The 23,691-nt window shown below is 41.8% G+C and overlaps 1 protein-coding gene and 2 non-coding genes across 23 annotated transcripts in view; all 3 read left to right on the plus strand.

The window, feature by feature from the left end:
• PUM1 (pumilio RNA binding family member 1) overlaps positions 1-22,940 on the plus strand; it is a 127,804-nt gene extending 104,864 nt beyond the window's left edge. For 16 of the 21 annotated variants that reach the window (XM_033422339.2, XM_033422347.2, XM_033422344.2 and 13 more), the window contains 8 exons: positions 1,854-2,121; positions 3,464-3,593; positions 5,424-5,558; positions 9,433-9,570; positions 11,817-11,942; positions 13,138-13,259; positions 17,781-17,973; positions 21,080-22,940. In XM_033422339.2, the coding sequence (XP_033278230.1) occupies positions 1,854-2,121; positions 3,464-3,593; positions 5,424-5,558; positions 9,433-9,570; positions 11,817-11,942; positions 13,138-13,259; positions 17,781-17,973; positions 21,080-21,211 (1,244 nt within the window). In that variant the 3' untranslated portion in view covers positions 21,212-22,940. The remainder of the gene's footprint in view (positions 1-1,853; positions 2,122-3,463; positions 3,594-5,423; positions 5,559-9,432; positions 9,571-11,816; positions 11,943-13,137; positions 13,260-17,780; positions 17,974-21,079) is intronic. The other 5 variants (XM_033422341.2, XM_033422348.2, XM_004266558.4 and 2 more) reach the window with 2 other exon arrangements.
• LOC117200230 (small nucleolar RNA SNORD103/SNORD85) lies at positions 6,458-6,542 on the plus strand. The gene has a single exon (XR_004481711.1). It is a non-coding gene; the product is annotated as a small nucleolar RNA SNORD103/SNORD85 (small nucleolar RNA).
• On the plus strand, positions 18,846-18,930 carry LOC117200231 (small nucleolar RNA SNORD103/SNORD85). The gene has a single exon (XR_004481712.1). It is a non-coding gene; the product is annotated as a small nucleolar RNA SNORD103/SNORD85 (small nucleolar RNA).
• Positions 22,941-23,691: the final 751 nt, after the last annotated feature.

A 23,691-nucleotide genomic window follows, 5' to 3' on the forward strand; every position in this document is an offset into this window, starting at 1 on the left:
TGTTTTTGAAATGGAATAAAGAGCAGCCATATGGCTACTATTCTCTTTTCTTGTAAACCTCCTCTCTCCTTTCCTTAAAGAAATGTTTTCCTTTGGGTTAAGAAATATTATGGAATTTTGACAAGAAAAACAATGTCCTTTAGAACAGGGTTGGCAGCCTGTTAGGAACTGGGCTGCACAGCAGGGGGTGAGTGGCGGGCAAAGCGAGTGAAGCTGCATCTGCCGCTCCACATCCCTCCCCGTCACTTGCATTACCGCCTGAACCATCCTGCCCCCCCCACCCCCCGCCGCCCCGTCCATGGAAAAATTGTCTTCCACGAAACCTGTCCCTGGTGCCAAAAAGGTTGGGGACCGCTGCTTTAGAACAAGAAAATTATATAACTGAGTCTGAAAATGAGTCTCGTGTAGTTGTAAGGGCAGTGACAGATTCTGGCCATGATAATTTTGGGTTTTGTATCTTTGGACAAGCATTTCACCTCTTTGGGCCTTAATTTTCTGTTACATAAATGGGAATTAAAAACTCCCTTTCCATAATGCCAGTGAGAATTTGATAGAAAGTGGATATGAAATACTTCTAGCATAGAGCCTGGCATAGGACAAATGCTCAGCAAGTAGCTTTTATTTTTATTTATCTATTTAAACAAAATTTAATGTTGAGCCATTTCCTTTTGGTTCCACTGTTTTCATTGAGACCCAGACCTTTGAAACTGGGCCCTGGAATTCTGTGGAGAAATCCAAGCTGAGTATCTTTTTATAGCTACCATTAAACTCCAGACCAGACATTCACTAAAGCTCTGTAGAAGTTAACAGGCAGTTCATGTTGGGTGACTTTTCTCATGGCTCCTGAATTGTTATTTACCTACACTCTTCGTGGTTTAACTGGTATTTCTTATCTACTTTGCAAAGTAGGAATGGGGGAAAAAACAGAAAAAGGGCTTCACATCCTTTTTATAGTACAATCTAAAGTTTAAAAAGAAACCCTCTGTTGTAAAAAAAATATATTGAAAATATATACTCATAATTTTTTAATTCTGTTTTATCTTTTGATAGGCATTTCAGTCTTATCTCTGTTTTATGTGTCTCGGATTCACAATGATTATTCCCTTGTCAGCAGTCAAAACGGCAATATCGGTAGCCTGAAAGTTGTTGCTACTGCAGTCACTTCAGGCTCTGTTCCAGTAGAAGGAGTTAGATGCTGTCCATTCCTGGTGAAGAACTGGAAAACCTTCCATTTCAAAGCACACGTCCTTTTTTTCTATCCCTTATGTCTAATCCTTGGCCTTGGTTGCCTTAGTGATTTTCAGACTTCTATTTAGTGGCAAAACCATGCCTTCAAAGCTTTTTTGGGAGGTCCACTATATAAAACAGACTAATCTGGGTACCCTAAAAAAAAAAACAGATTTTTTTTTTTTTTAAGGGAGGGTTTCAGATGGGAGTGGGGATTATCCACTGATGGCAGGAATCTCCACAGAGATCAGAGTGGAAAACCACTGAAGTTTCTGTGCATTTTGTCTTTTCTGATCCTGGTGTTCAGGTGCTGGTTCACACAGCAGGACCTTTCCTCATTTTATTTACTAAGGGCTATACTAACCATTGCTCCATTATTGCTAGCAGTCTCCTATCAATGGTTAACAGCATTCCCCTCTCAATTTTTGTGCAAAAGTTTTCTTCCAGCTTGGTGAGTTTGTCTTATGAAAGTCGTGGCACTAATAGAATTGAATCTTAACACGAAAGCAGCAGAATTGAAAAGAAATCAGAGGTGATGCAGGATTTCATTTATAGGATGCTTTTTCCTCTCTTGAATAAAGTTCGTTAAGAATGAGTCTTGAGTTCTCCTGTTCTGTAACCAACAGGAGGACTCACAAATGGCAGTGGAAGATACATCTCTGCTGCTCCAGGCGCTGAAGCCAAGTACCGCAGCGCGAGCAGTGCCTCCAGCCTCTTCAGCCCCAGCAGCACCCTTTTTTCCTCTTCCCGTTTGCGATATGGAATGTCTGATGTCATGCCCTCTGGCAGGAGCAGGCTTTTGGAAGATTTTCGAAATAACCGGTATCCCAATTTACAACTGCGGGAGATTGCTGGGCATATAATGGAGTTTTCCCAAGACCAGCATGGGTCCAGGTGAGGACTTGGCTTTGCCACTTAAGGTAACTGAACTCTTAATGCCTTAAATTCCATGCTTCAGATAAGGTATACATTAAGTAAATTGCCATATAATAATTGAAACAAAGTTTGCTTTTTAGTACGCTTCCTGTTACTTATTTCAGAGGGATGTGGCTATGAGAGTCAGCAGATATACAAGTGATGGAGAGTAGCCATTTAGTAATCTGGATCACATGCTGAAACAAACCTTTTTACCTTTCTGAAAGATTAGTCTGGTGTTCCTTTGTTCATGAGAACCTCCCAGAATGTCTGCAGTTTAAGAAATACAGAAACACTAACACAAAGACATGTGTACACTTTTGCTACTTGAATCGCTATTAAGAATCTTGCTCTCAAAGAGACACTATTCAAATGCAAATTTGGATCTCGGCTCAGGAGTAAGATGGTGCCACCACTTTTCTTTGTTGTTCCATATTCTGTAGAAGTGAGAGTGTGCACAGAGGTTAGAAGATGCTATTATAAAACACAGAATTTAGCTTTGGTTACCACTCCCTGTTCCAATGGACTTCACAGAAAGGGACCCTGGTCCTCAGAAAAAAGCAGATTTATGGTGACATCATCCATCCTTCTCTCTCCCTTTCTCTTTCTTTCTCTCTGACAGTTCCACCAAAACAACTCCCAAAGAACCTACCTCCTCTTTAAGTTCTGCCAGCTTGCTACTACTGGGCAAGGATTTCTCATATTTAGATCCTAAAGGCCAGGTTGGGAGAAGAACATGGTTTTTCTGATATAGTCACCTGAGCTAAAAAAGGCAAACTGAATAGCTACTACTTTAGAAAGAGACTGCACATAGATGACAACTGTTCCACATCATTAATAAATATGTACTGCTTCATATGAATGTGAGTTAAAGACTATAATAAGGACCATAGGCTTTGAGTTTATTGATGTTGGACTGGTTCCTAAAAGAAAAAGTCCGGTAGAGTTCTCCCTGTGTTGTGCCTGTTTTTACCCTCTTCTCTCTTTTCCTGCGCCCCCTTTTCAGCTCCCTCTCAGTCCCACACATAAATACATGTCCTGTTGTAATGAAGTATACTAAAATTTAAATATACTTCTAAAAGCTCAGTTAAATTAGGGGATACTTCACAATATAACTTTTTTTTCCTTTTCAGTAATTCTTCAATTGGAAGTGAGCTCAAGTGATTTATTTAAATAACACTGTTGTGCCTCTGTGTATATGCACATGCACACACATACATTTAGTTTCAGAACTGACATATTATATAAAGTGAGCTAATCTTTATATACTTTCCAAGTCTTCCTAAAATGCTGTGATTGCCCTTTTTACTATGTACTTCAGATTCATTCAGCTGAAACTTGAGCGTGCCACACCAGCTGAGCGCCAGCTTGTCTTCAATGAAATCCTTCAGGCCGCTTACCAGCTTATGGTGGATGTATTTGGAAATTACGTCATTCAGAAGTTCTTTGAAGTAAGCCTTTGTTCTTTCTGTCCTTTGACTTTAGACAGTCTCCATAGCATTTTGATTTTCATTAGCTGTTTTTAGAATTGCAATTTCATTCCAGTCCTCAAAATGAAGCGTGAGTGGTCTTTTTGAGGCACATTTAAATGTTTCTCCAATTCATTAGCAGTAGTGCATCATTTAAATACCCAAGCAGATGATGCTAGTGTATTTTAGAAATGTGTTTGTAGGACCATTCTCCCCATTTAGGATCCCGCACAATATTTCTGATTGCTAAAATAGTTTCACTAAAAGTGTCATTTTTGGAGGAAAAATCCTTGTAAGATAATTTTAGCAGGACCACAGTAAAGTTCTGAAAATGAATTTTTAAAAATGGATTCCTAGAGAATTATCTTTGAACACCAACTCTGGTGTTTTTCATCATAAACCACAGTCATGAGGATTGTTAAATGCTGCTTCTTGGGTGATCCTTCAGCCTTGGTTCCTTATTGTTCCTTCATTAATGTGGACAATGTCCACTCTTGTTATCATTTTCCTTGGAAAGGATTAACGAGATGGTTGGATTAATGTCTATTTCCTCTTCTAAACTAAAATGTCAGAAACGCAGGGATTTCTTGCTAATCATTGTAGCTGTGGTGTACTGGTATCAACAACCCCATTATAAATCCAGAAAGGAGTGAAGCATTGAGATGAAACATCTGGTACAGGGGGAAAATGCTGCAACTCTGCACATTACCTGCCCCCCAACAAAAGAAATTTGTAAACTTCTTACATCTTACTTTGTTTGGTTTGTGTGAAGATTAAAAAAATGGCTCACTCACAGCCTCTATCTTCCCAGCTTTTCTCATTAAGACCTAAGTTCTTTGACTCTGAGTTCTCCAGCTACGGATTAAGATATCAGCCTAAACACGGCTCTTGTAATTTTGACTTTCGAATGCCGTTTTGTCACAGATATAAAAATAGAGAGATCTCCAGCTCCAGAGGTTAATGCAGCTAGGGGTGGCTGAATGAACAGTGGGTTATAGCAGTATGATTTTGGGACAAGCTAGAGAACTTCTCTGACTTAGAGAATGTCCCTGGACTTCAGTTCTCTTGTATGGGAAATGAGTGGGTTGGGCAGCCTTATTCATAAAGTCTCTTCCAGTCTCACGTGCTATTCAAATGAAAATAAAAAGCCAGGGATGGAGAAACATTCTAGGAAGAGTTTTAACATTGTGCTGTCATACCCCTTGATTTTACTAACTTTCCCCCTATTCTGTTGACTTGTATAAATAGACATTATCAATTCTTATAGTAATATAGAACAGTATATTCAGAGCAGTGTGCATGTGTGCTTTGGCTTAAACTTCATAGAGATGAAAGAAGAACTTGTTTTCAGCTTATAAGGCTCAGACAACTGAAGTGATGTAGATTTGTTGCAAGAAGTTCTTGAATCTTCCCCAGACATTGTCTAAAGCCGTAATAAACAATGTCTTCCACAGGTACTATTGTTTTAAGAATAAATGTAAATGCTCTTGGACATATAGGTATATTTAATAGTATTGATGAGTTAAGGACAGCTTTGAGGAATTGCCTATTTGTTTAGCAGATACTAGTAGTGAAACCACTCCAGTTGGATATCTGAGAAGTTTTTTAACATTAAAGAGTTCCTCATAATCAGAGGCTGATAACCACTGGTTTGAAGAAACAAAGGCTTTTTAAATAAAAGGTTTAGTTTATCATAGAATACAGGGCTAAAAGAGGTATGCCAATGGTTGATACAGAATAATGAATGCTTTGCTTTCTCTGGTTTCTTTCTTTCTACCTAAGTAATGGTGTTCACCCACACATTATGTCTAGTTTGGCAGCCTTGAACAGAAGCTGGCTTTGGCTGAACGGATTCGAGGCCATGTCCTGTCACTGGCACTGCAGATGTATGGCTGCCGTGTTATCCAGAAAGCTCTTGAGTTTATTCCCTCAGACCAGCAGGTAATTGTAAGTTTCCCCTTTAACTTTTCTCTTGGTGTTTGATGTTTCTTCATGGTACATGTAGTGAACCTCGTAAGTTTGTCAGTCTTTAGTTTTCTTTCACAGTTTTTCTTTGGTGCTTGTGGCTACCTTCTGTGCATGGCAGGCATGAACTGTGCAATTAATTTTGTAAGTTTATAGTGGATCAAGTGTCTTGTGTTAAAACCAGTGGTTTCAAACACTTTTCCCTTTGACCAGACCGTAGTCTTTAGTAGGTGTGATTTTAGAGGTGGGTTTTTTGTTTGGCAAGAGTTGAAGCAGGTAAGGTGGTCCTTTTCTTCTACCTGAACTGACCACCCAACAGACAAAACTTTTTTCCAACCCACCTTCCAGTTTTCTTCACTTGCACCCTCTTATTCATTCATTCCACCACTGTTTACTGAATGAGCGCCTGCCCAGGGCAGCACCTGGCCTGGCGCGTTGACCTGGTGCCCACTGTATGCCAGACATCAGCACAGAGATGGCCGAGACTGAGCCCTGCCCACGGAGCACGCGTGGGGAAGGGTGACGGGAAGCAGTGGTGAGACGTGAGAGCACGTGCCCGAGGCTTTGAGGGGAGGCTTTGCAGGAGGAGAAGTCTGGGCTGCAGAGGAGTTAGGAAAAAAGGGACAGAAATCTGAACTGTTTGGGTGCTGTGAGTGGGAGCTGGCACAGAAAGCACGTGAAGAGGCCGATGGCCTCAGAGCAGGTCCAATGGGCCCCACATAGACCACGAGGCCCGGGAAGCCTGACCAGCCCACGGGCAGGTGTGCCGCGCTGTGTCTGCGCTAGGCAGTGCCATGAGCCTTCAGGTGCTGCTGATCTGAACCCTCAGCCTTTGGGCTCCGAACTCACTCAGCCCTTCTCGATGGAGGGGATGGCCGTGGTCTGGCAATGATGAGCCACTTGCCCTCTCTGAGAACAAAGTTCAGTAATGAGAATCTTTGTTATGGACTCAAGTTCTGAGCCAGACGAGGCACCCACCACTCCCAGTTCAAAACAAAACACAACAGAATGCTGCGCTGGTGTCAGCAATGGCAATTGAAGGCTGGGGAGTCCAAAGTCCTTAAGCCGTGAGACTCAGATAGGCATGTCGGGACGCTGGTGAAGGCAGAGGGAATGTTGGAGACACATGGCAGGTTGGGAGTTCATTCATTTAGTGCCAGTACTGGAGATACAGCAGTAATAGGGGTGCTGTGTGTGAGTAATTAGAAGAAGGGGTGAAGCTACTAGTTTGTTTTCTTTTAATGTTCAGATCATTGTCAGTTTTAATTTTCCCTGGGATGTTGAGGGATGAAAATTTGATGGCTGAATCTTTCCTCTTTAATTTTCTTGTTTGATTTGAACATGCAAATTTTTTTCCTCTTTTGACCATAATGCCCGCTTACTGAAAGCAAGCAGGAAATTACGGTTTCCCAGGTATTTTCCCCATCTTTGCCCTCTCCCAGGATTATGATAAATTGTTGATTTTTTCTCCAGATTTTCCTGTTTTTTGTTTTTTGTTTTTCTGATCCAATGGCTACATTGTAGTAGTTTTTACCCCCCTTTCCTTTCCCCCTGGCAATTGTTCTTTCTACCTGCTATTCCTGCATATCTTTTCCTGGTCTGGTTTCTCTGTGATTCTTGTTCTGGGTCTAAACTACTGCTCCTGGTATGAATAATTTACTCTTTTCCAGATGTAAGTGTATTTTAGCTGAAATAAACTCATCTCCAGTGGAGTTTTTACCTCTTTGGGCTCAAGAAAATGTTCAGGGAAGCCCCCTCTCCTTCATTTTGATTATTAGAAGTGTCCCTTGTGTTTATCTTTATATAGGCGTCCTTCTCTATTTATCATTCCTATAATTATATTTCCGTAGTAAATTATTCTTTTCTGACATTTGATTAATTGCTTCAGGAAACTTTCCTGAGTCTCTTGTGTTTTGCTTGTTTAGTCCCTGGCGTTGTAGTCTTGAATTTCTTTAATTAGAAAATCGTTTAGTTGCTTTGACATGTTTAACATCTCAGGGATTTAAGACATTGCATTCACAAATGTCATCATTATAAACTGGCTTGTAGTCTTCTACCATAAATATGGAGTCAGCACAGTGGAACTAATATACAGAGGTTGTATATAGCAAGGAAATTGGGCAGCAAGTACCAGGGCCCAGCCGTGGTACAGGTATTCAGCTTAAGTATGCCTGAGACCTGAGGCAGCAAGTTTGGGGATGGGGTCCAGTCAAAATCCCAACACACCTACACACACACACACGCACACACACACACACACACACACACACACACACACACAGAGTCACTTACTCATTGTCTGGCCTTTTTTTTTTAAAAAAAATTATTTATTTTTGGCTGCATTGGGTATTCACTGCTGCACACGGGCTTTCTCTAATTGTGGCGAGCGGGGGCTACTCTTCTTTGCGGTGTGTGGGCTTCTCATTGCAGTGGCTTCTCGTTTCAGAGCACGGGCTCTAGGCGCATGGGCTTCAGTAGTTGTGGCTCGCGGGCTCTAGAGCTCAGGCTCAGTAGTTATGGCGCACGGGATTATTTGCTCCACGGCATGTGGGATCTTCCCAGACCAGGGCTCAAACCCATGTCCTCTGCATTGGCAGGCGGATTCTTAACCACTGCACCACCAGGGAAGTCCCTGGCCTTCTGTATTTCCCTGAGTTTGGACACATTTCATGAACTGAGAGTATTGCTCCAGCTGACGTTGCAGTCAGTCTGGCCTGATGGGAAGATCATTTTGGAGCCACAGACTGGGCTAGAATTCTGATTCAGTCACTGTCTGTAGTTTTAATACATTGCTTAACCCCTCTCAGACTCAATATCTTCATATATTCACATATATGGGTGGAGGAAGGTGTGCAGGGTAATATTTGACAGGTGGTTTGCTGACATGGTCTGTTTTGCCACACACAGGAATCAGATTGCTTGGGTTTGAATAGGAGCAAGTCTAGGTCTGTGATTTTTAACAAGTCAGCTAATTTGTCTGTGCCTTGATTTCCTCCTCTGTAATAGTGTCTACTGCATAGGATTGTGAGGCAGATTGTGAGTCAAAGCATGTTAAGCATTTAGAGGTCTACTTAGCCTAGAGTAAGCTCTAGATTAACTACTCTCATTTTTAGTAATATGTACTTTACAGGGTTCTCATGGTGAAAACATGATGAATTGTATGTGAAATTCTCTAATACAGTGTAGTTGATTTGATATCGGCTCGTTTATAATTTGAAGATGACTGCACTTTTTTGGTAACTCCCAGACAGGTCTTTTGCAAGTTAGAGAACTTTCTTAAGACTGGTTATTATTGGGCTTCCCCAGTGGCACAGTGGTTAAGAATCTGCCTGCCAATGCAGGAGACACGGGTTCGAGCCCTGGTCTGGGAAGATCCCACATGCCGTGGAGCAACTAAGCCCACGCGCCACAACTACTGAGCCTGAGCTTTAGAGCCCGCGAGCCACAACTACTGAAGCCCGTGCGCCTAGAGCCTGTGCTCGCACCAAAAGAAGCCACTGCAATGAGAAGCCCACACATCGCAACGAAGAGTAGCCCCCTCTCTCTGCAACTAGAGAAAGCCCCCATGCAACAACAAAGACCCAGTGCAGCCAAAAATAAATAATTTTTTTTTAAAAAAAAGAAAAGAATCAAAAAAAAAAAAGACTGGTTATTATTATAGGAAGTTTGTTAACACGTGAAAAAACTCCAGTCTTCGTTTGTTACCAGGTTGTCAGAGTGCCACAGCTGAGTTGTCCCACTTTAATTGTCACGGATTCCCTGATCAGTGCTTTTGTGTTTGGTGAGGAGAACGTTGACCGTCCAGGTGTTTGCTCTCTGTGATTCTGGTGGTGCTTTCTTTCCTTGTCTCCAATAGAATGAGATGGTTCGGGAGCTAGATGGCCATGTCCTGAAGTGTGTGAAAGACCAGAATGGCAATCACGTGGTTCAGAAATGCATTGAATGTGTGCAACCCCAATCTTTGCAGTTTATCATCGATGCGTTTAAGGGACAGGTAAGTGCCTTAGGAAAGAAATAAGGGAAGCAAGTTGATGGATGTTTCCATTGTGAACAGAGAACAGGATGGGGTTTGTGGAGTGTTCTAAAGAGCTTAGTGTACTTTAGACTGCAGTAAGTAGTAGTCCTATTCAGTGGGGTCAGGTACCTAGCTCTGTGCACCCAAGGTTCTTCCCTTAATTGTCCATGGGTGTTCTCTCCATCATTAATGCAGATATCCGCTCATGTCAGGATGAGGTACTGTCATCAGATACTTGAAGAATAAATTTTTTCCTTTGGTTAAGTACTATTTATCTTGATATTTAAAAGTTTTTATCATGTTTTAAAATTTAGGTCATTTACAGAACTAATCTTACAGGTTATGTGTCACTATGTCTTTAAAATAACAAGGTGCTTCTTAATTTGGGGGGGTTGGGTGGGGCAGTGATCAGGTTGGTTTGAACTCTGTTAAGTGGCACACAACCAGAGATAGCTTCCAGTTTCTCCTATTTACTTATATATCGTAAGGACTAGTGTGCTTTTAGCGCTAGCTTCCAAGCAGAGTTGATATTTTGTCATACCCTAGTTTTTCCAGAATTGCCCCTCAATTGGCGGTTATCATTAATTTCTTTTGCCAAAAAACAACCTTCTCCCAGTCTCCTAAGCTAGGTGGGACAAGAGGGTAAAATACATCTTTTTGGGTGTGTGAAATTGTTTTTGTTTTTGAAAAGGGAAAAATTGGAAATACCAAATAGATTTTCAGGTGTAGTCATGGGTACTGCTAAAGCCTAGATCGAAATGGGATTTTAGAATTGTTTAGGTTTTGCTCACTTAAAACTACAGTGGTTAAGTAGATTACAGACACTAACTTGAGGGTTATTGGGATTTTCTGAGTTAATTAAGAAAAGAGTAGGTCTGTTTATCTTTACATTTGTGTGTGTGTGAAATATACGAGAAAGGAAAAGGATTAAGCCACCGAATGGGAGCTAATATTTTCAAGATGGAAAATGCCCACGAATTGATAGCCAGAATATATAAAGAACTCCTGAAATCAAGGAGAACAATACAAATTAATGCAAAAATGGGCTTAAAGCCTGAATAGACAGAAGAAGTAATCAGGAAAATGCAAACTAAGACCACAGATAGTAGACCATTTTCTTTCTTTTCTCTCTCTCTCTTTCTTTTGGGCCGCACCACGCGGCTTGTGGGATCTCGGTTTCCCAACCAGGGATTGAAACCTGTGCCCCCCTGCAGTGGAAGCGTGGAGTGTTAACCATTGGACCCCCAGGGAAGTCCCGTAGACCATTTTCTACCATTGGTTACTATGTACTGGCAGGGATGTGAGATCTAGATACACTGCTGGTGGGAATAGACCCATTTTGGAAAATAATTTAGTATCTTTTAAAGTTCAACATTTATATTTCTTGTGATCTAGCACTCTTGGCCTAGGTATATACCTGATGAAATGTTTGGTCATGTATACCATGAGACGTATTTAGACATGTTTAAAGCAGCATTATTCTCCTAATAGGAAAAGACTAAATAAACCAGATGTCCATCAGGAGAGGATTGGACCCCCCCAAAAAAACAAACCACATATTTTCCCAACATTATACTATACAGATATACAGAATAAACGATAGAAGCCCACAGTATTATAAGTAAATATTTGAAACATAATGTTGAGTGAAATAAGTCAAGTTGTTCCAGACTGTGAGTGTTTAGCGTTTTTATAAAGCTGAAATTCAGAACATTACAGTGTAGTTATGTGAAAGCATTCAGGCTTTGATCCCAGCCCTTCTTTTTTCTGTTTTTAAACCCATCCTTTGACACTGTGGACTCTTAACTAAGTGTGTTTTCTATGACCTTGACCAATTCTCTGTTCTTTTCTAAATAAGCTTTTTCTCAATAAAGTCCTTCTTAGCTCTGAATTTGTGTACATCTATGAATTCCTAGAATGGGTTTAAGAAATAAGTTTATCCTCACACATACATGCTCACCTTATTGTATGTAGAGAGAACTTAAATGCCATACTTATAATTTGGGCTTTGGAGTCAAGACTAGGAAATAAAATCCTGGCTCTGTCATTTACTACCTATATGACTGTAGGCACATTATGTAAACTTCTAGGAGCTTCAGTTTTAATCATGATTATCTCTCAGGGTCATTGGGAGGATTAATGGGATAATGTATGTAAACAATACTGAAGCACTGAAAGTGGCAACTGTTATTTTTGGCTTTCTTGTTTGTGTTGGTCTGCCCTAGGTGTTTGCTTTGTCCACACATCCTTATGGCTGCCGAGTGATTCAGAGGATCCTGGAGCACTGTCTCCCTGACCAGACACTCCCTATTTTAGAGGAGCTTCACCAGCACACAGAGCAACTTGTACAGGTAGTGGAGTTGCCAGTAGAGTAACTGCAAACACCTGTGGGCTTTTGTGTTTTCTTAGCACAGGTATCTGTTCCAGAAGAGGTTAATGTGCTTAAAATGCCCATTGAAGCTCTGGGCAAGTTTTCATTTGCACCAGCCTGGTTCGTGTTTTATGAATAGGGGTAATGAGTAGAACCCTGGCCTTGGAGTTGAGATCTGCCTCTGATGCATCAAGAGATCTGCCAAGAACTGTCAAAAGCCAGAACTCTTGTCATGGATTAAGCTAGCTGTGGCCACTTAGGCAGGCCATTTAGTCTATCAGTTTCATCTTTGCAAATGAACTAAGTGGATTAGTTGATTTTTTCTTTCTAGTTTTGGTACTTTGTCTTGCTTCTACTAAAATTGTCTCCCATATCATACTGTTTGAACAATTTCTACATAGAGTATGTTGTCCTGAAGCAATTTTTGGGCAGTGTTTGTTGCTTGTTTTGGTGAGAGATGTGAGATTATAAGTGTATTAAATATTCATTGTAGAAAAGCTTGAAAGTACAGAAAGTAGCAGCAGAACAGAAGAAACCACCCATAACCCTGCTGTCCAGAAGCAGGCACATTTGGCATAGGCGCTCTTAAAAAGCATTATATGTGCACTTTTAATTTTTTACATCTTACAAATAAATGTTTCTGCCTTTGGAATTCCTTGCTCACACACACTTATTCTTTCAAAGCATCTTTCACTTTAGATGAGTATCTCCATTGTGTGCTTGTAATGTTACTTAATTAGGTGTTGTGAGTATTTCCAGTTTTTCTTTGTTAAAGACAGGCGCACAGACCCATTTGTATATTTCTGTTAGAGAGAAAAACAGCTCTTTATTCCCACCTACTTTCTCTTCTTTTTTATTTTTTTTTTTAAATGAGAAGAGGCCTACATTTTTGTGTATAGTACTTTATGAAGACCCTGACTAGGACCTTTGGGCATAAATATATATATATATATATATAGAAACCATTGTCTAGTAATAATGTGTTCCTGTTTTGTAATGACAGGGAAAAATTGTCACTACCTATCCATTTAAAAAATTCTTATGTGTTCATTAGTGTTCAGGTAAGCCATCATGGTCTTACAGGAAGATGGGTGTTGATTAGATATAAGGATTTAAGTAACATAGAGCCTGTTTATATATAAATTTAAAAATTTCTCTTGTTGTTTCTCAAATAGGATCAATATGGAAATTATGTAATCCAGCATGTATTGGAGCATGGTCGTCCTGAGGATAAAAGTAAAATTGTAGCAGAAATTCGAGGGAATGTACTTGTATTGAGTCAGCACAAATTTGCAAGGTATGTGCTTTGAATTACTCAGACTATTTTCCAGAAGAGATGATTAAATAGTATTTCAGCTCTAGAGAAATTTTCATACTTTTTTTGTTTTAATGTTTATTTTCCTCAAAGTATACATAGCTAAAAAAGTCAAAGAGTTCTGCTACAAAGTATGAAACATAAGACATCTCTTAGTGGGCTCCTCATTCCCCCAGAGTTCGCCACTTTGAAATTTGGGGAATATGTTTCTAAAGCATATACATTTTGTACTTTGGTAAACTGGGTATTTTAGTAACTTACTTGTTTGGAATTGTGAAATGTTCTTTACTCAATTTCCTTTTTGATACCTGAGTTAAGGGGCAGGTGACCATATCTATATATAGGCCTTAATATTTTTCAAAATCTCTTTTCAGTCTTCATATCATACCAGCCCAAGAATAAAATGTACTAGTTATTCCCAGGTTGTGAAAGATGTCTTAGGTAACTTATAAGTGGCAGAGGTTGGAGAAGAAATTGTTGCTTCCCTGGTGGTCCAGTGGCTAAGACTTTGCGCTCCCAATGCAGGGGGCCCGGGTTCAATCCCTGCTCAGGGAACTAGATCCCACATGCTGCAACTAAGAGTTCGCATGCCACAAGTAAAGATCCCGCATGCCGCAACTAAGACCAGGTGCAGCTGAATGAATGAATGAATGAATGGCCCTCCAGCGGCTTAGTGGTGTGATACTCTGAGTAGAGTCTGTATATCCTATCATACACATAACATAGTATTCTGTATTTTTGGAATATTTTTCTTCTCTAGTTTTTAAAATAAATTGCAAGGCAGGTGTGACTCATACAACCTTGATGTTTTTAAATTGTTCACTTTTAATTTGTGAAATCTTATAACATTACAGCATGGAAAATAGAGAAAAGAAATAAAAGCACCCACAGAGCCAGTGTCTCAACAGCCTAAGCACATCAGGGTCATCTCTTAGACCTTGTATTGCTATTTTTGGACATTTGTCGGGATCAGGGAAATAGGGGACAGAATCTCTTAGTTCTTTTTTGGGGGTCGCTGTCCTATTTACTTTCTTGTTCAGTGTATTTAATATCTCACTCTTGGATATAGTGTTAAGTATTAATATTATAATAGAGTTGTGGTCTGATAATGACCTAGTAGCTACTTTGGGCCCAATCCTCTCACAGATAACAACTAATAAATTGTTGACAAAGTGCCCAAAACTACCTGAAGACATTAGAGAGCAGGGAGATAACCAGAGAGGAGTAGGGGAGGTTGTTGATACTTGGAAGAAGGTTAATTGCACTGGGAAAACGTCCCCGTCCTCCTCCCCCTCCTTTTTTTGGGGAGGGGGAGATATATAATTGACATGTAACATCCTGCAAGTTCAAGGTGTACAACGTGTTGGTTTGATACATTTATATGTTGTAATATGATTCCTACAGTAGCATTAGCTGTTATGTTACATAATTATCATTTTTATGTTGAGAACCATTAAGGATCTAGCCTGTTAGCAACTTTGAGATTTATAATACGGTATTGACTATAATTAGGAAAGTTACAAAATGATGACCATGGGAGTGACAAAATGACGGGAGAAATCCTGGAAAGGAAGAGAACCAGGGAGGAGGAGGAAGCCTAAATTTAAACTTTCTAAATATCTGGTTGACTCCTGAACCTCATTTGTATAGGACAAACTCAAGGCAACCCAACTAAGGCTAAAAGAATTGAACTGAGGTTTCATCTGCTGCCTACTGCATGGGAGAATTTTGCAGTTTTTGTTCAGCCAAGTTAACTGCGTACCAAAAAGGGGGGGGTGAAGGAGTAACACTCGTAGGAGGAATATGACAGAGCATCATTTGCCATGTCTAGATAACAGGAATATGTGGCCTATACTCAAGAAAAAAGAAAAAAATAGAAAAAACCCTATGAATAGTTTTATACCACCTAGATGTTGGAGTTAGCAGAGCAGGATTATAAAGCATTTTATAAAGTTATTATATTTTGAAGTAATTAGTATTTAAAATACTATATTTTAAAGTATTATAAAGTATTTTAATTATACTCAAGGATGTAAAGGAAAATATGCTTGTAATGAAATGAAAAGATAAATGTTAGTAGAGAATTAGAAGCTTTATTATAGAAAGAATAACATGGAAATTATAGAGTAGAAAAATAATATAACATCTGAAATAAAATTCACTGTATGGCTTCAACAGTAAATTAGAGATAACAGAAGAAGGAGCCAGTAAATTTGAAAATCAAATAATAGAAACAAATCAATTAAACAGATTAGTGACCTTATGACATTTTGGATGTTAATACGGAATACAAAGTAAATATTTCATTGACTTTGAGTGCATAGGCATGTGCATGCACAGGTGACTGAAGATATATTGCTCATAATTAATTCTGACACTTACTATTCTGTTTCATTAAAAAAAAAAAAAAACGAGTCTCAAATCACTAAGTTGATTTCCTCAGCCATAAATGGGTTGGGAACCACAGTTTCAGAAACGCTAGAATAGACTTTAAAGACTGGAACAATATGGATTGTGTGTTAAGGTGGAAGGAAGCCTTTGGCCAAGTGGGATCCTGATCAGTGATCCTATCAAGTGGTGGTAGCTGATCTACCTGCTTACTTTCTTGGAAGACAGGTCACTGCTGAGGATTCAGTCCTCCACCCAGAAGAATGTGTGTCCTGTCTGCAACCTAGTTTAGCAGAAAATCCTATTCTAATCCTGACCACTTTGTAGGGGAAGCAGTCCTCGGGTGGATGAAGGTACAACCCAGCCAGGCAGTTCTAAAAAGTGATGAGTTCTTTGCCTGAACATTTGGAGATCGTGACTGGCTTTGTGCTACTGAACCAGCTCAGTAATGTCTTAACTCCCTTTTCTGCTAAGGGAGAAGGCGGTGGCTATTAGGAGATTCACTTCCACATGCCACACCTTCAGCTTGTGCTAGAATTGCATAGTACTGTGGAAGGAAGGTGGGGGTAAAAGTTTTCCCATATTGCTCCTGTATCAGAAGGGAGAGGCTGTTGTCTTAATTAAACCTGATTGATTATCAGTTGATTTACTCTGTGTATCTTAAGAAGGAAGATCGAAAAAATATCTGGTAGGATGGTAGTTCTTGGACATTCAGCTTGAGAATTTTGTTTTCTAAATAAAAGCATGTGAATAATAAATACTCAGTACGCTAAACCAGGTAACATGGAGGGGGTCCTGTCAGAGCTCCATGGAAGCAACACCTTCTTATGGTTTAAAAACCTCTGGAATAGGGACTTGTTCTGGTGATGGTTATTTGTGATGACTGTTCAGTTATTGACGGGGCTGGCCTTTGAAAGAAGGAGTAAGACACTATCTCTGCTTTTTTGGTGCTTCTGGAGTGGGTATACACATCCTTTTTTCAGCCCTTGAAGGCAAAATGAAGACAAATGGGTGAAATTTCAGGGAAGCGTATTTTATTTCAGTATGTAAAGAATGTTTAACAAAGCCCTTCACTCGTATGGTAGGATGCCCTAGAATCACTTCCACATCACTGGAAATTCCCAAGCAGAGGCTAAATGGCCGTCTTTCAGGATTGTCAGAAAAGAGCTTTCTGCATTAGCTAGGTTTGAAAGTTCCTTTTCTACCTGAGTGTCCTGTGATCCAGAGCAGCTCTTCCCCCAGTCATGAACTCTTTGCGAGGCCCACCTACCAAATGCTCTCTCTGCGAAGTATGGGCTCCAGTAATACAAATACAAAGAATAAGTATTGTTCTTGTTCTTTGACATCACACAACTTCGTCATACCCACAGAGCCACAGGTGCAGAGTAGTGCTGACTTAACAAAACCAAACATTCACGAGTAGTCAGTCACTCCTGGATGGTGAGCGCCCTTGAGCATGGCCGGGTGTAATTTCATCAGCTACTGCAGCCCCTCTGGATTGTAGAAGAACTCTGATTTAATGTAACCACATTTCTTTTTTTCCTTTCCCAAGATGATACATCTGTGAAATGTTTAGAAATGCAGACATACCTGGGGGTTCTTCTTGTTCTTCAGAGGCAGCGTGAAGTAGTTGAATGAGGGCTGTGGTTCCTACTTGTATCTTCCTTCACCCAATAAGTCTGTAGACCAAGTCTGTAGTGCCAGGCTCTGTGCTTGGCACTAGAGATCTAGATGTAAGTGAGACTTGTTCCTGGCCTCATTAAGCTCACAGAGGTGAGCAAAGAATTGATAGATTCTGATACCTGTTGAAATTATGCTCATTAACCAATTCAGCTGTTAACGAGTCTTGTGAACCTTCACTTACCTGGGCTTGTTACCCTCACCTGTTAGAGGGTTGGGTTCTGGTATCCTCCAAGACCTGGTCTCGGCCATGGTTCACATTGGAAGTCACAGATGGCAAAGGTGGAGTCTCATAGAGCCAAACAGAAGAGGAATTAATCTGCCCAAAATATTAAGAGCTCTTTTGCTGCTGATCCTGAGGTCAGGGCAGAGGCCAGACAAGCACAGCCTAACAGGGTCCCTCTAAGAGTTGTCCCTGGATTTATCTCATTACAGCAATGTTGTGGAGAAGTGTGTCACTCATGCCTCCCGTACGGAGCGCGCTGTGCTCATCGACGAGGTGTGCACTATGAACGATGGTCCCCACAGTGCCTTATACACCATGATGAAGGACCAGTACGCCAACTATGTGGTCCAGAAGATGATTGATGTGGCAGAGCCAGCCCAGAGGAAGATCGTCATGCATAAGGTAGGCGAGTTTGTGCAGATCTCAACCAGAGAGAAAGTGCAGGGCCCTCAGTTCTTCTCATTTCTGAAATGTAAAGGAGGGTGGGCATCTTGCTTCTTTCTGCAGAGTTTGTCACTGGATTGTGTCTCATGCTGTGCTTCTTTTTCCTTTTATCTGGAATGGCCTTTATCCCTGTGTTTGCCGGCCCTCTATCAGTAACTCACTGGTGTGAGTGTTAAACTCAGTCTTTCTGAGGGAGTCCCCTCCCCGATCTTAAGCCCATGTTTCTACCCCTTGGCTCCTAGGAGACCAGCTTCTCAGTTCAGCAAATCAACCTGCTTGCCTTATTTCCTTTCCTCCCTCTTCCCTTTCATCATTCATTCCACCACTATTTACTGAATGAGCGCCTGCCCAGGGCAGCACCTGGCCTGGCGCGTTGACCTGGTGCCCACTGTGTGCCAGACATCAGCACAGAGATGGCCGAGACTGAGCCCTGCCCACGGAGCACGCGTGGAGAAGGGTGGCGGGAAGCAGCGGTGAGACGTGAGAGCACATGCCCGAGGCTTTGAGGGGAGGCTTTGCAGGAGGAGAAGTCTGGGCTGCAGAGGAGTTAGGAAAAAAGGGACAGAAATCTGAACTGTTTGGGTGCTGTGAGTGGGAGCTGGCACAGAAAGCACGTGAAGAGGCCGATGGCCTCAGAGCAGTCATGGAGCAGGTCCAACGGGCCCCACACAGACCACGAGGCCCGGGAAGCCTGACCAGCCCACAGGCAGGTGTGCCGCGCTGTGTCTGCGCTAGGCAGTGCCGTGAGCCTTCAGGTGCTGCTGATCTGAACCCTCAGCCTTTGGGCTCCGAACTCATTCAGCCCTTCTCGATGGAGGGGATGGCCATGGTCTGGCAATGATGAGCCACTTGCCCTCTCTGAGAACAAAGTTCAGTAATGAGAATCTTTGTTATGGACTCAAGTTCTGAGCCAGACGAGGCACCCACCACTCCCAGTTCAAAACAAAACACAACAGAATGCTGCGCTGGTGTCAGCAATGGCAATTGAAGGCTGGGGAGTCCAAAGTCCTTAAGCCGTGAGACTCAGATAGGCATGTCGGGACGCTGGTGAAGGCAGAGGGAATGTTGGAGACACATGGCAGGTTGGGAGTTCATTCATTCATTCATTCAACAAATAGTTAACAAGCACATATGCTCTACAGCAAGCGCTCCTTTATCAGGGCACCGTGTTGGTAGACACAGCAGTGTCATAGATGGTTACACTGATGCTGGGGAGAGCTGTGGGAGAATATGGAGGGTGCCTCTTCTATTGTGGGGTGCAGAGAAGGCTCCCCAAGAGAGTGACATTGGAATAAAGCCCTGAACCTTTTCCAGGCAGAGGGAACCTAGAGCTTGAAGGTTTGGAAGCAGGAGACAAGACGGTGTATTTGAAGAAGTACAGCAAGTCCAGTGGGACAGGGCTGTGGTGCCAGAATCACATTTACGTTTCCAATAATGGTCCTGGCTGATGAGTAACTTGGAGGAGGGGAGGCAGCGGGAGATGAGCAGTGAGGACTTGGACGGGGGACTGTTAGAATAGTTCAGCATTTCCTTTAAATCAAGTGAAAAATGGAGTTCAGCAATGTCGTACACGCACATGGGTTGTTAGTTTTTTGACTGGAAGAGGACAGATGTAAAGGTTAAGTGGTCTTACCAGTGAGCCATTCCTGGGGAGAGACAGGTGAATGAATTGAATTTCACTTAGTTTCTAAAAGAAGAGCTACCAAAAGCAAGGGGGGGTTGGAGCCTCCAGTTCTAGTGACCAAAACATCAGTTGTGTATAGAGTCCAGACTGCAACCCAAATGAAACTGTGGCATCCTTTCTATAGATGCGTTTAGGAAGGTTAGGCAAATGGTCTGGGTCACACAGCTCAGAATTTGAGCCAAGGACTGAATAGTTTTCCAGACAGGCTCCTAGGTGAGAATATAATAGCTGATACAGGTCTGTGTCCTGTGAGGGGTACAGAAATGGTTTCTAGCGCCACTTGATCCTTCTTTGCTTTGAGGGCACAACGAAACAGACAAAATAGTCTGCCTAGAGCGCTCAGGCTTGAGAGCATCCATCTTCCCTGGTACACTGTCCTGTGTTTCGAGTATAAGCGCGAGCTGCGATGGGGAAGCAGGTTAATGTTGTGGGTCTTCACCGTCTGTGTGGACGGTTGGTGGTTATGCAAATGATTGTGAACACAGTGTGCTACGTGCTGTAGCTGAGGTATGTAGAGAAGGCTCCATGAACTCACAGAAGAGGAAAGGGGGTTCCAGAGAGGAAGCGCCTCCCGAGTTGTCTGGGATGCACAGCACTTGCGGACGTGGGTCTGCCCAGAGAACAGAAGAGATGCTCGTAGGGCTGATATCAGCGTGCTTGGAGAGGGTGAAGGGTGAGACTGGAGCAGAGCCATGAGAGACAGTGGGGAGAAGAATAATTTCTGGAGGAAAAAAAATTTTCTGGTGTAGCTAGACAGTGGGGTTCCCATACCTCTGCTGTCCCTTATTAGCCATTTGACTTTAGATGAGTGACTTACCCACTGTGCCTCCATTTTTTCGTCAGTGAAATGGGGATAATCACACCTCTCTTAGGAAGCTTCAAAATGAACTGTGCTTGGCTTATGTTAGTCATTTTTATTGTCGTCATTAGTAGCTTTTTGTGATTCTCTATGGACTGGAGAGCACAGGATTCATGGTGCCCAGAAAGAAACCCCCGCTGCTCAGGAGAGCTGAGGTGCCTTGCAAGGGACCAGAGGGGCCAAAAGCCTCCTTGAGGGCGATGCAGTGCAGGCGGTGGTGGACAGTGTGATTGTCAGTCTTGGGATGCACTTTCTCCACATACTGTTCCGGAAGTGGTCTGTGGCCGTCTGACCTCCAGAGCTCTCAGGTTCTGCCTCAGCGCTTAGGCTAGGAGCTGCTCCCCTCATCTGTTCGGTCAGTGCAGACTGAGAATTCAGGGGCTCGGGTTGAGCCAGTGAAAGGTGTTGATTGTGAGGCGTGCATGCTGGCGGGCGCCCTGTGGTGCCTGGGAGCAGGTTACCCAGGAGCCTGCCTGAACCTGCCTCAGGCCAGAGTGACACGGACTCTGCTTTCTCCCCAGATCCGGCCTCACATCGCGACTCTTCGCAAGTACACTTACGGCAAGCACATTCTGGCCAAGCTGGAGAAATACTACATGAAGAATGGCGTTGACTTAGGGCCCATCTGTGGCCCCCCTAATGGTATTATCTGAGGCAGTGTCTCCCCTGTCCCCTTGTTCCCACTGACCTCACTGGCCCACTGGTGAATCCAACCAGCAACCAGAAATATTCTAGTGTAGAATCTGAAATGGGTAAATGGTTGCTCCAGGATTACCCTCTCCTCCCAAAAAAGGAATCAAATCCACAAGTGGAAAAGCCTTTGTAAATTTGTTTAATTTTATTATGCATAACATGTACTAATTATTTTTTTTAATTGACTAATTGCCCTGTTGTTTTACTGGTGTATAGGATACTTGTACATAGGTAACCAATGTACATGGGAGGCCACATATTTTGTTCAACGTTGTATCTATATTCCACATGTGGAAACTTTCAGGGTGGTTGGTTTAACAAAAAAGTTTAAAAAAAAAAAAAAAGGTTTTTAACTCATTTGCCTCGCTGGCAAGTTTTGCAAATAGCTCTTCCCCAACTCCTCATTTTAGTAAAAAAGAAAAACAAACAAAAAAACCTGAGAAGTTTGAATTTTAGTTAAATGACCCCAAACTGGCATTTAACAATGTTTATAAAAAATATATATATATAAATATATATATATAAAATGAAAATGATTTTCAGAGTTGCTAAAGCTTCAGTTTATGACATTAAGTTTATGGAACTTCTAAAAATTGCCTTTTTTGGAGACTACTATGCTGAAGAAAATAGTGTAGTCTGTTTTGTGAGGAGGAGATGTGAGCACCCAGAATGTCTTTCAAGGCCAGGCGGGTATAATTGTTTACTGCCTACTGGATTTTTTTCTGTTAACATTGAAAGGCAAAATCTGATTACTTAGCATGAGAAAAAAGAAAATCCAACTCTGCTTTTGGTCTTGCTTCTATAAATATATAGTGTATACTTGGTGTAGACTTTGCATATATACAAATTTGTAGTATTTTCTTGTTTTGATGTCTAATCTGTATCTATAATGTACCCTAGTAGTCGAACATACTTTTGATTGTACAATTGTACATTTGTATACCTGTAATGTAAATGTGGAGAAGTTTGAATCAACATAAACACGTTTTTTGGTAAGAAAAGAAAATTAGCCAGCCCTGTGCATTCAGTGTATATTCACACCTTTTATGGTCGTAGCATATAGTGTTGTATATTGTAAATTGTAATTTCAACCAGAAGTAAATTTTTTTTTTCTTTTGAAGGAATAAATGTTCTTTATACAGCCTAGTTAACTTTTAAAAAGAAAAAAATAGCTTGGTTTTATTTGTCACCTAGTCAGATAGTAGCAAGATCCTTTCTAAATGTTATTCAAGATGATTCAGTTCATACTAGTGGTTTTGGGTTTTTTTTAATCCTAAAAAAGTAATGTTTTGCTTATTTTGTGACAGTCAAAAGGACGTGCAAAGTTCAGCCCCGCCCTAACTTTCCTTACAATCAGAGCCCCTCTCACCTTGTAAAGTGTGAATTGCCCTTCCTTTTTGTACAGAAGATGAACTGTATTTTGCATTTTGTCTACTTGTAAGTGAATGTAACATACTGTCAATTTTCCTTGTTTGAATATAGAATTGTAACACTACACGGTGTACATTTCCAGAGCCTTGTGTATATTTCCAATGAACTTTTTTGCAAGCACACTTGTAACCATATGTGTATAATTAACAAACCTGTGTATGCTTATGCCTGGGCAACTATTTTTTGTAACTCTTGTGTAGATTGTCTCTAAACAATGTGTGATCTTTATTTTGAAAAATACAGAACTTTGGAATCTGAGTTTGTGCTTTATTATTATTTTTTTCCAATATAGTGCCCCAGGACAGACAGCCCTTTCCTTGTTTGTCCCTTTTTGTTTCTGCTTGTTTTGTTTCAAAATCAAAGACATAGGGCTTCCCTGGTGGCGCAGTGGTTGAGAGTCCGCCTGCCGATGCAGGGGACACGGGTTCATGCCCCGGTCCGGGAGGATCCCACATGCCGTGGAGCGGCTGGGCCCGTGAGCCGTGGCCGCTGGGCCTGCGCGTCTGGAGCCTGTGCTCCACAATGGGAGAGGCCACGGCAGTGAGAGGCCCGCGTACCGAAAAAAAAAAAAAAAAATCAAAGACATAACCACATTAATCAGGATGTTCAACTGCTATTGAAAAATCAGAATATTCGCCTTCCTGGGCCCAGAGTCTGTACACACATCATGGGGCGCATTCTCAAAAAGCTTGAGCCCCACGATCTGCCTGGTTCTCTGCGGTGCTCTTCATTCACTCCCTCTGGCCTCTGCACCATTTGTGGGCCCAGGGTCTAGATTAGAATTCAACAGATTACAAATGTCTCCTGGCCAAGTGTTGGCTCCTAATTTTCTGAGGCAGGGCAGTAGGTAAGGCATCTGTCGAGGCCTCCCTGCCCTGAGGTCCCCTTTCCTCTCCTCTGTCTGGACTGCTTCTCTCCACACCCTGCCCTTCCGGGCCCACACACCAGGGCCGGCCCAGGCTGGCCCATTATCCTAGGTTGCTCATCTTAGCTCACATAAGGGACCTCT

The sequence above is a fragment of the Orcinus orca genome, chromosome 1 (genome assembly GCF_937001465.1).
Source record: "Orcinus orca chromosome 1, mOrcOrc1.1, whole genome shotgun sequence".
In the NCBI taxonomy this organism is placed as follows: Eukaryota; Metazoa; Chordata; class Mammalia; order Artiodactyla; family Delphinidae; genus Orcinus; species Orcinus orca.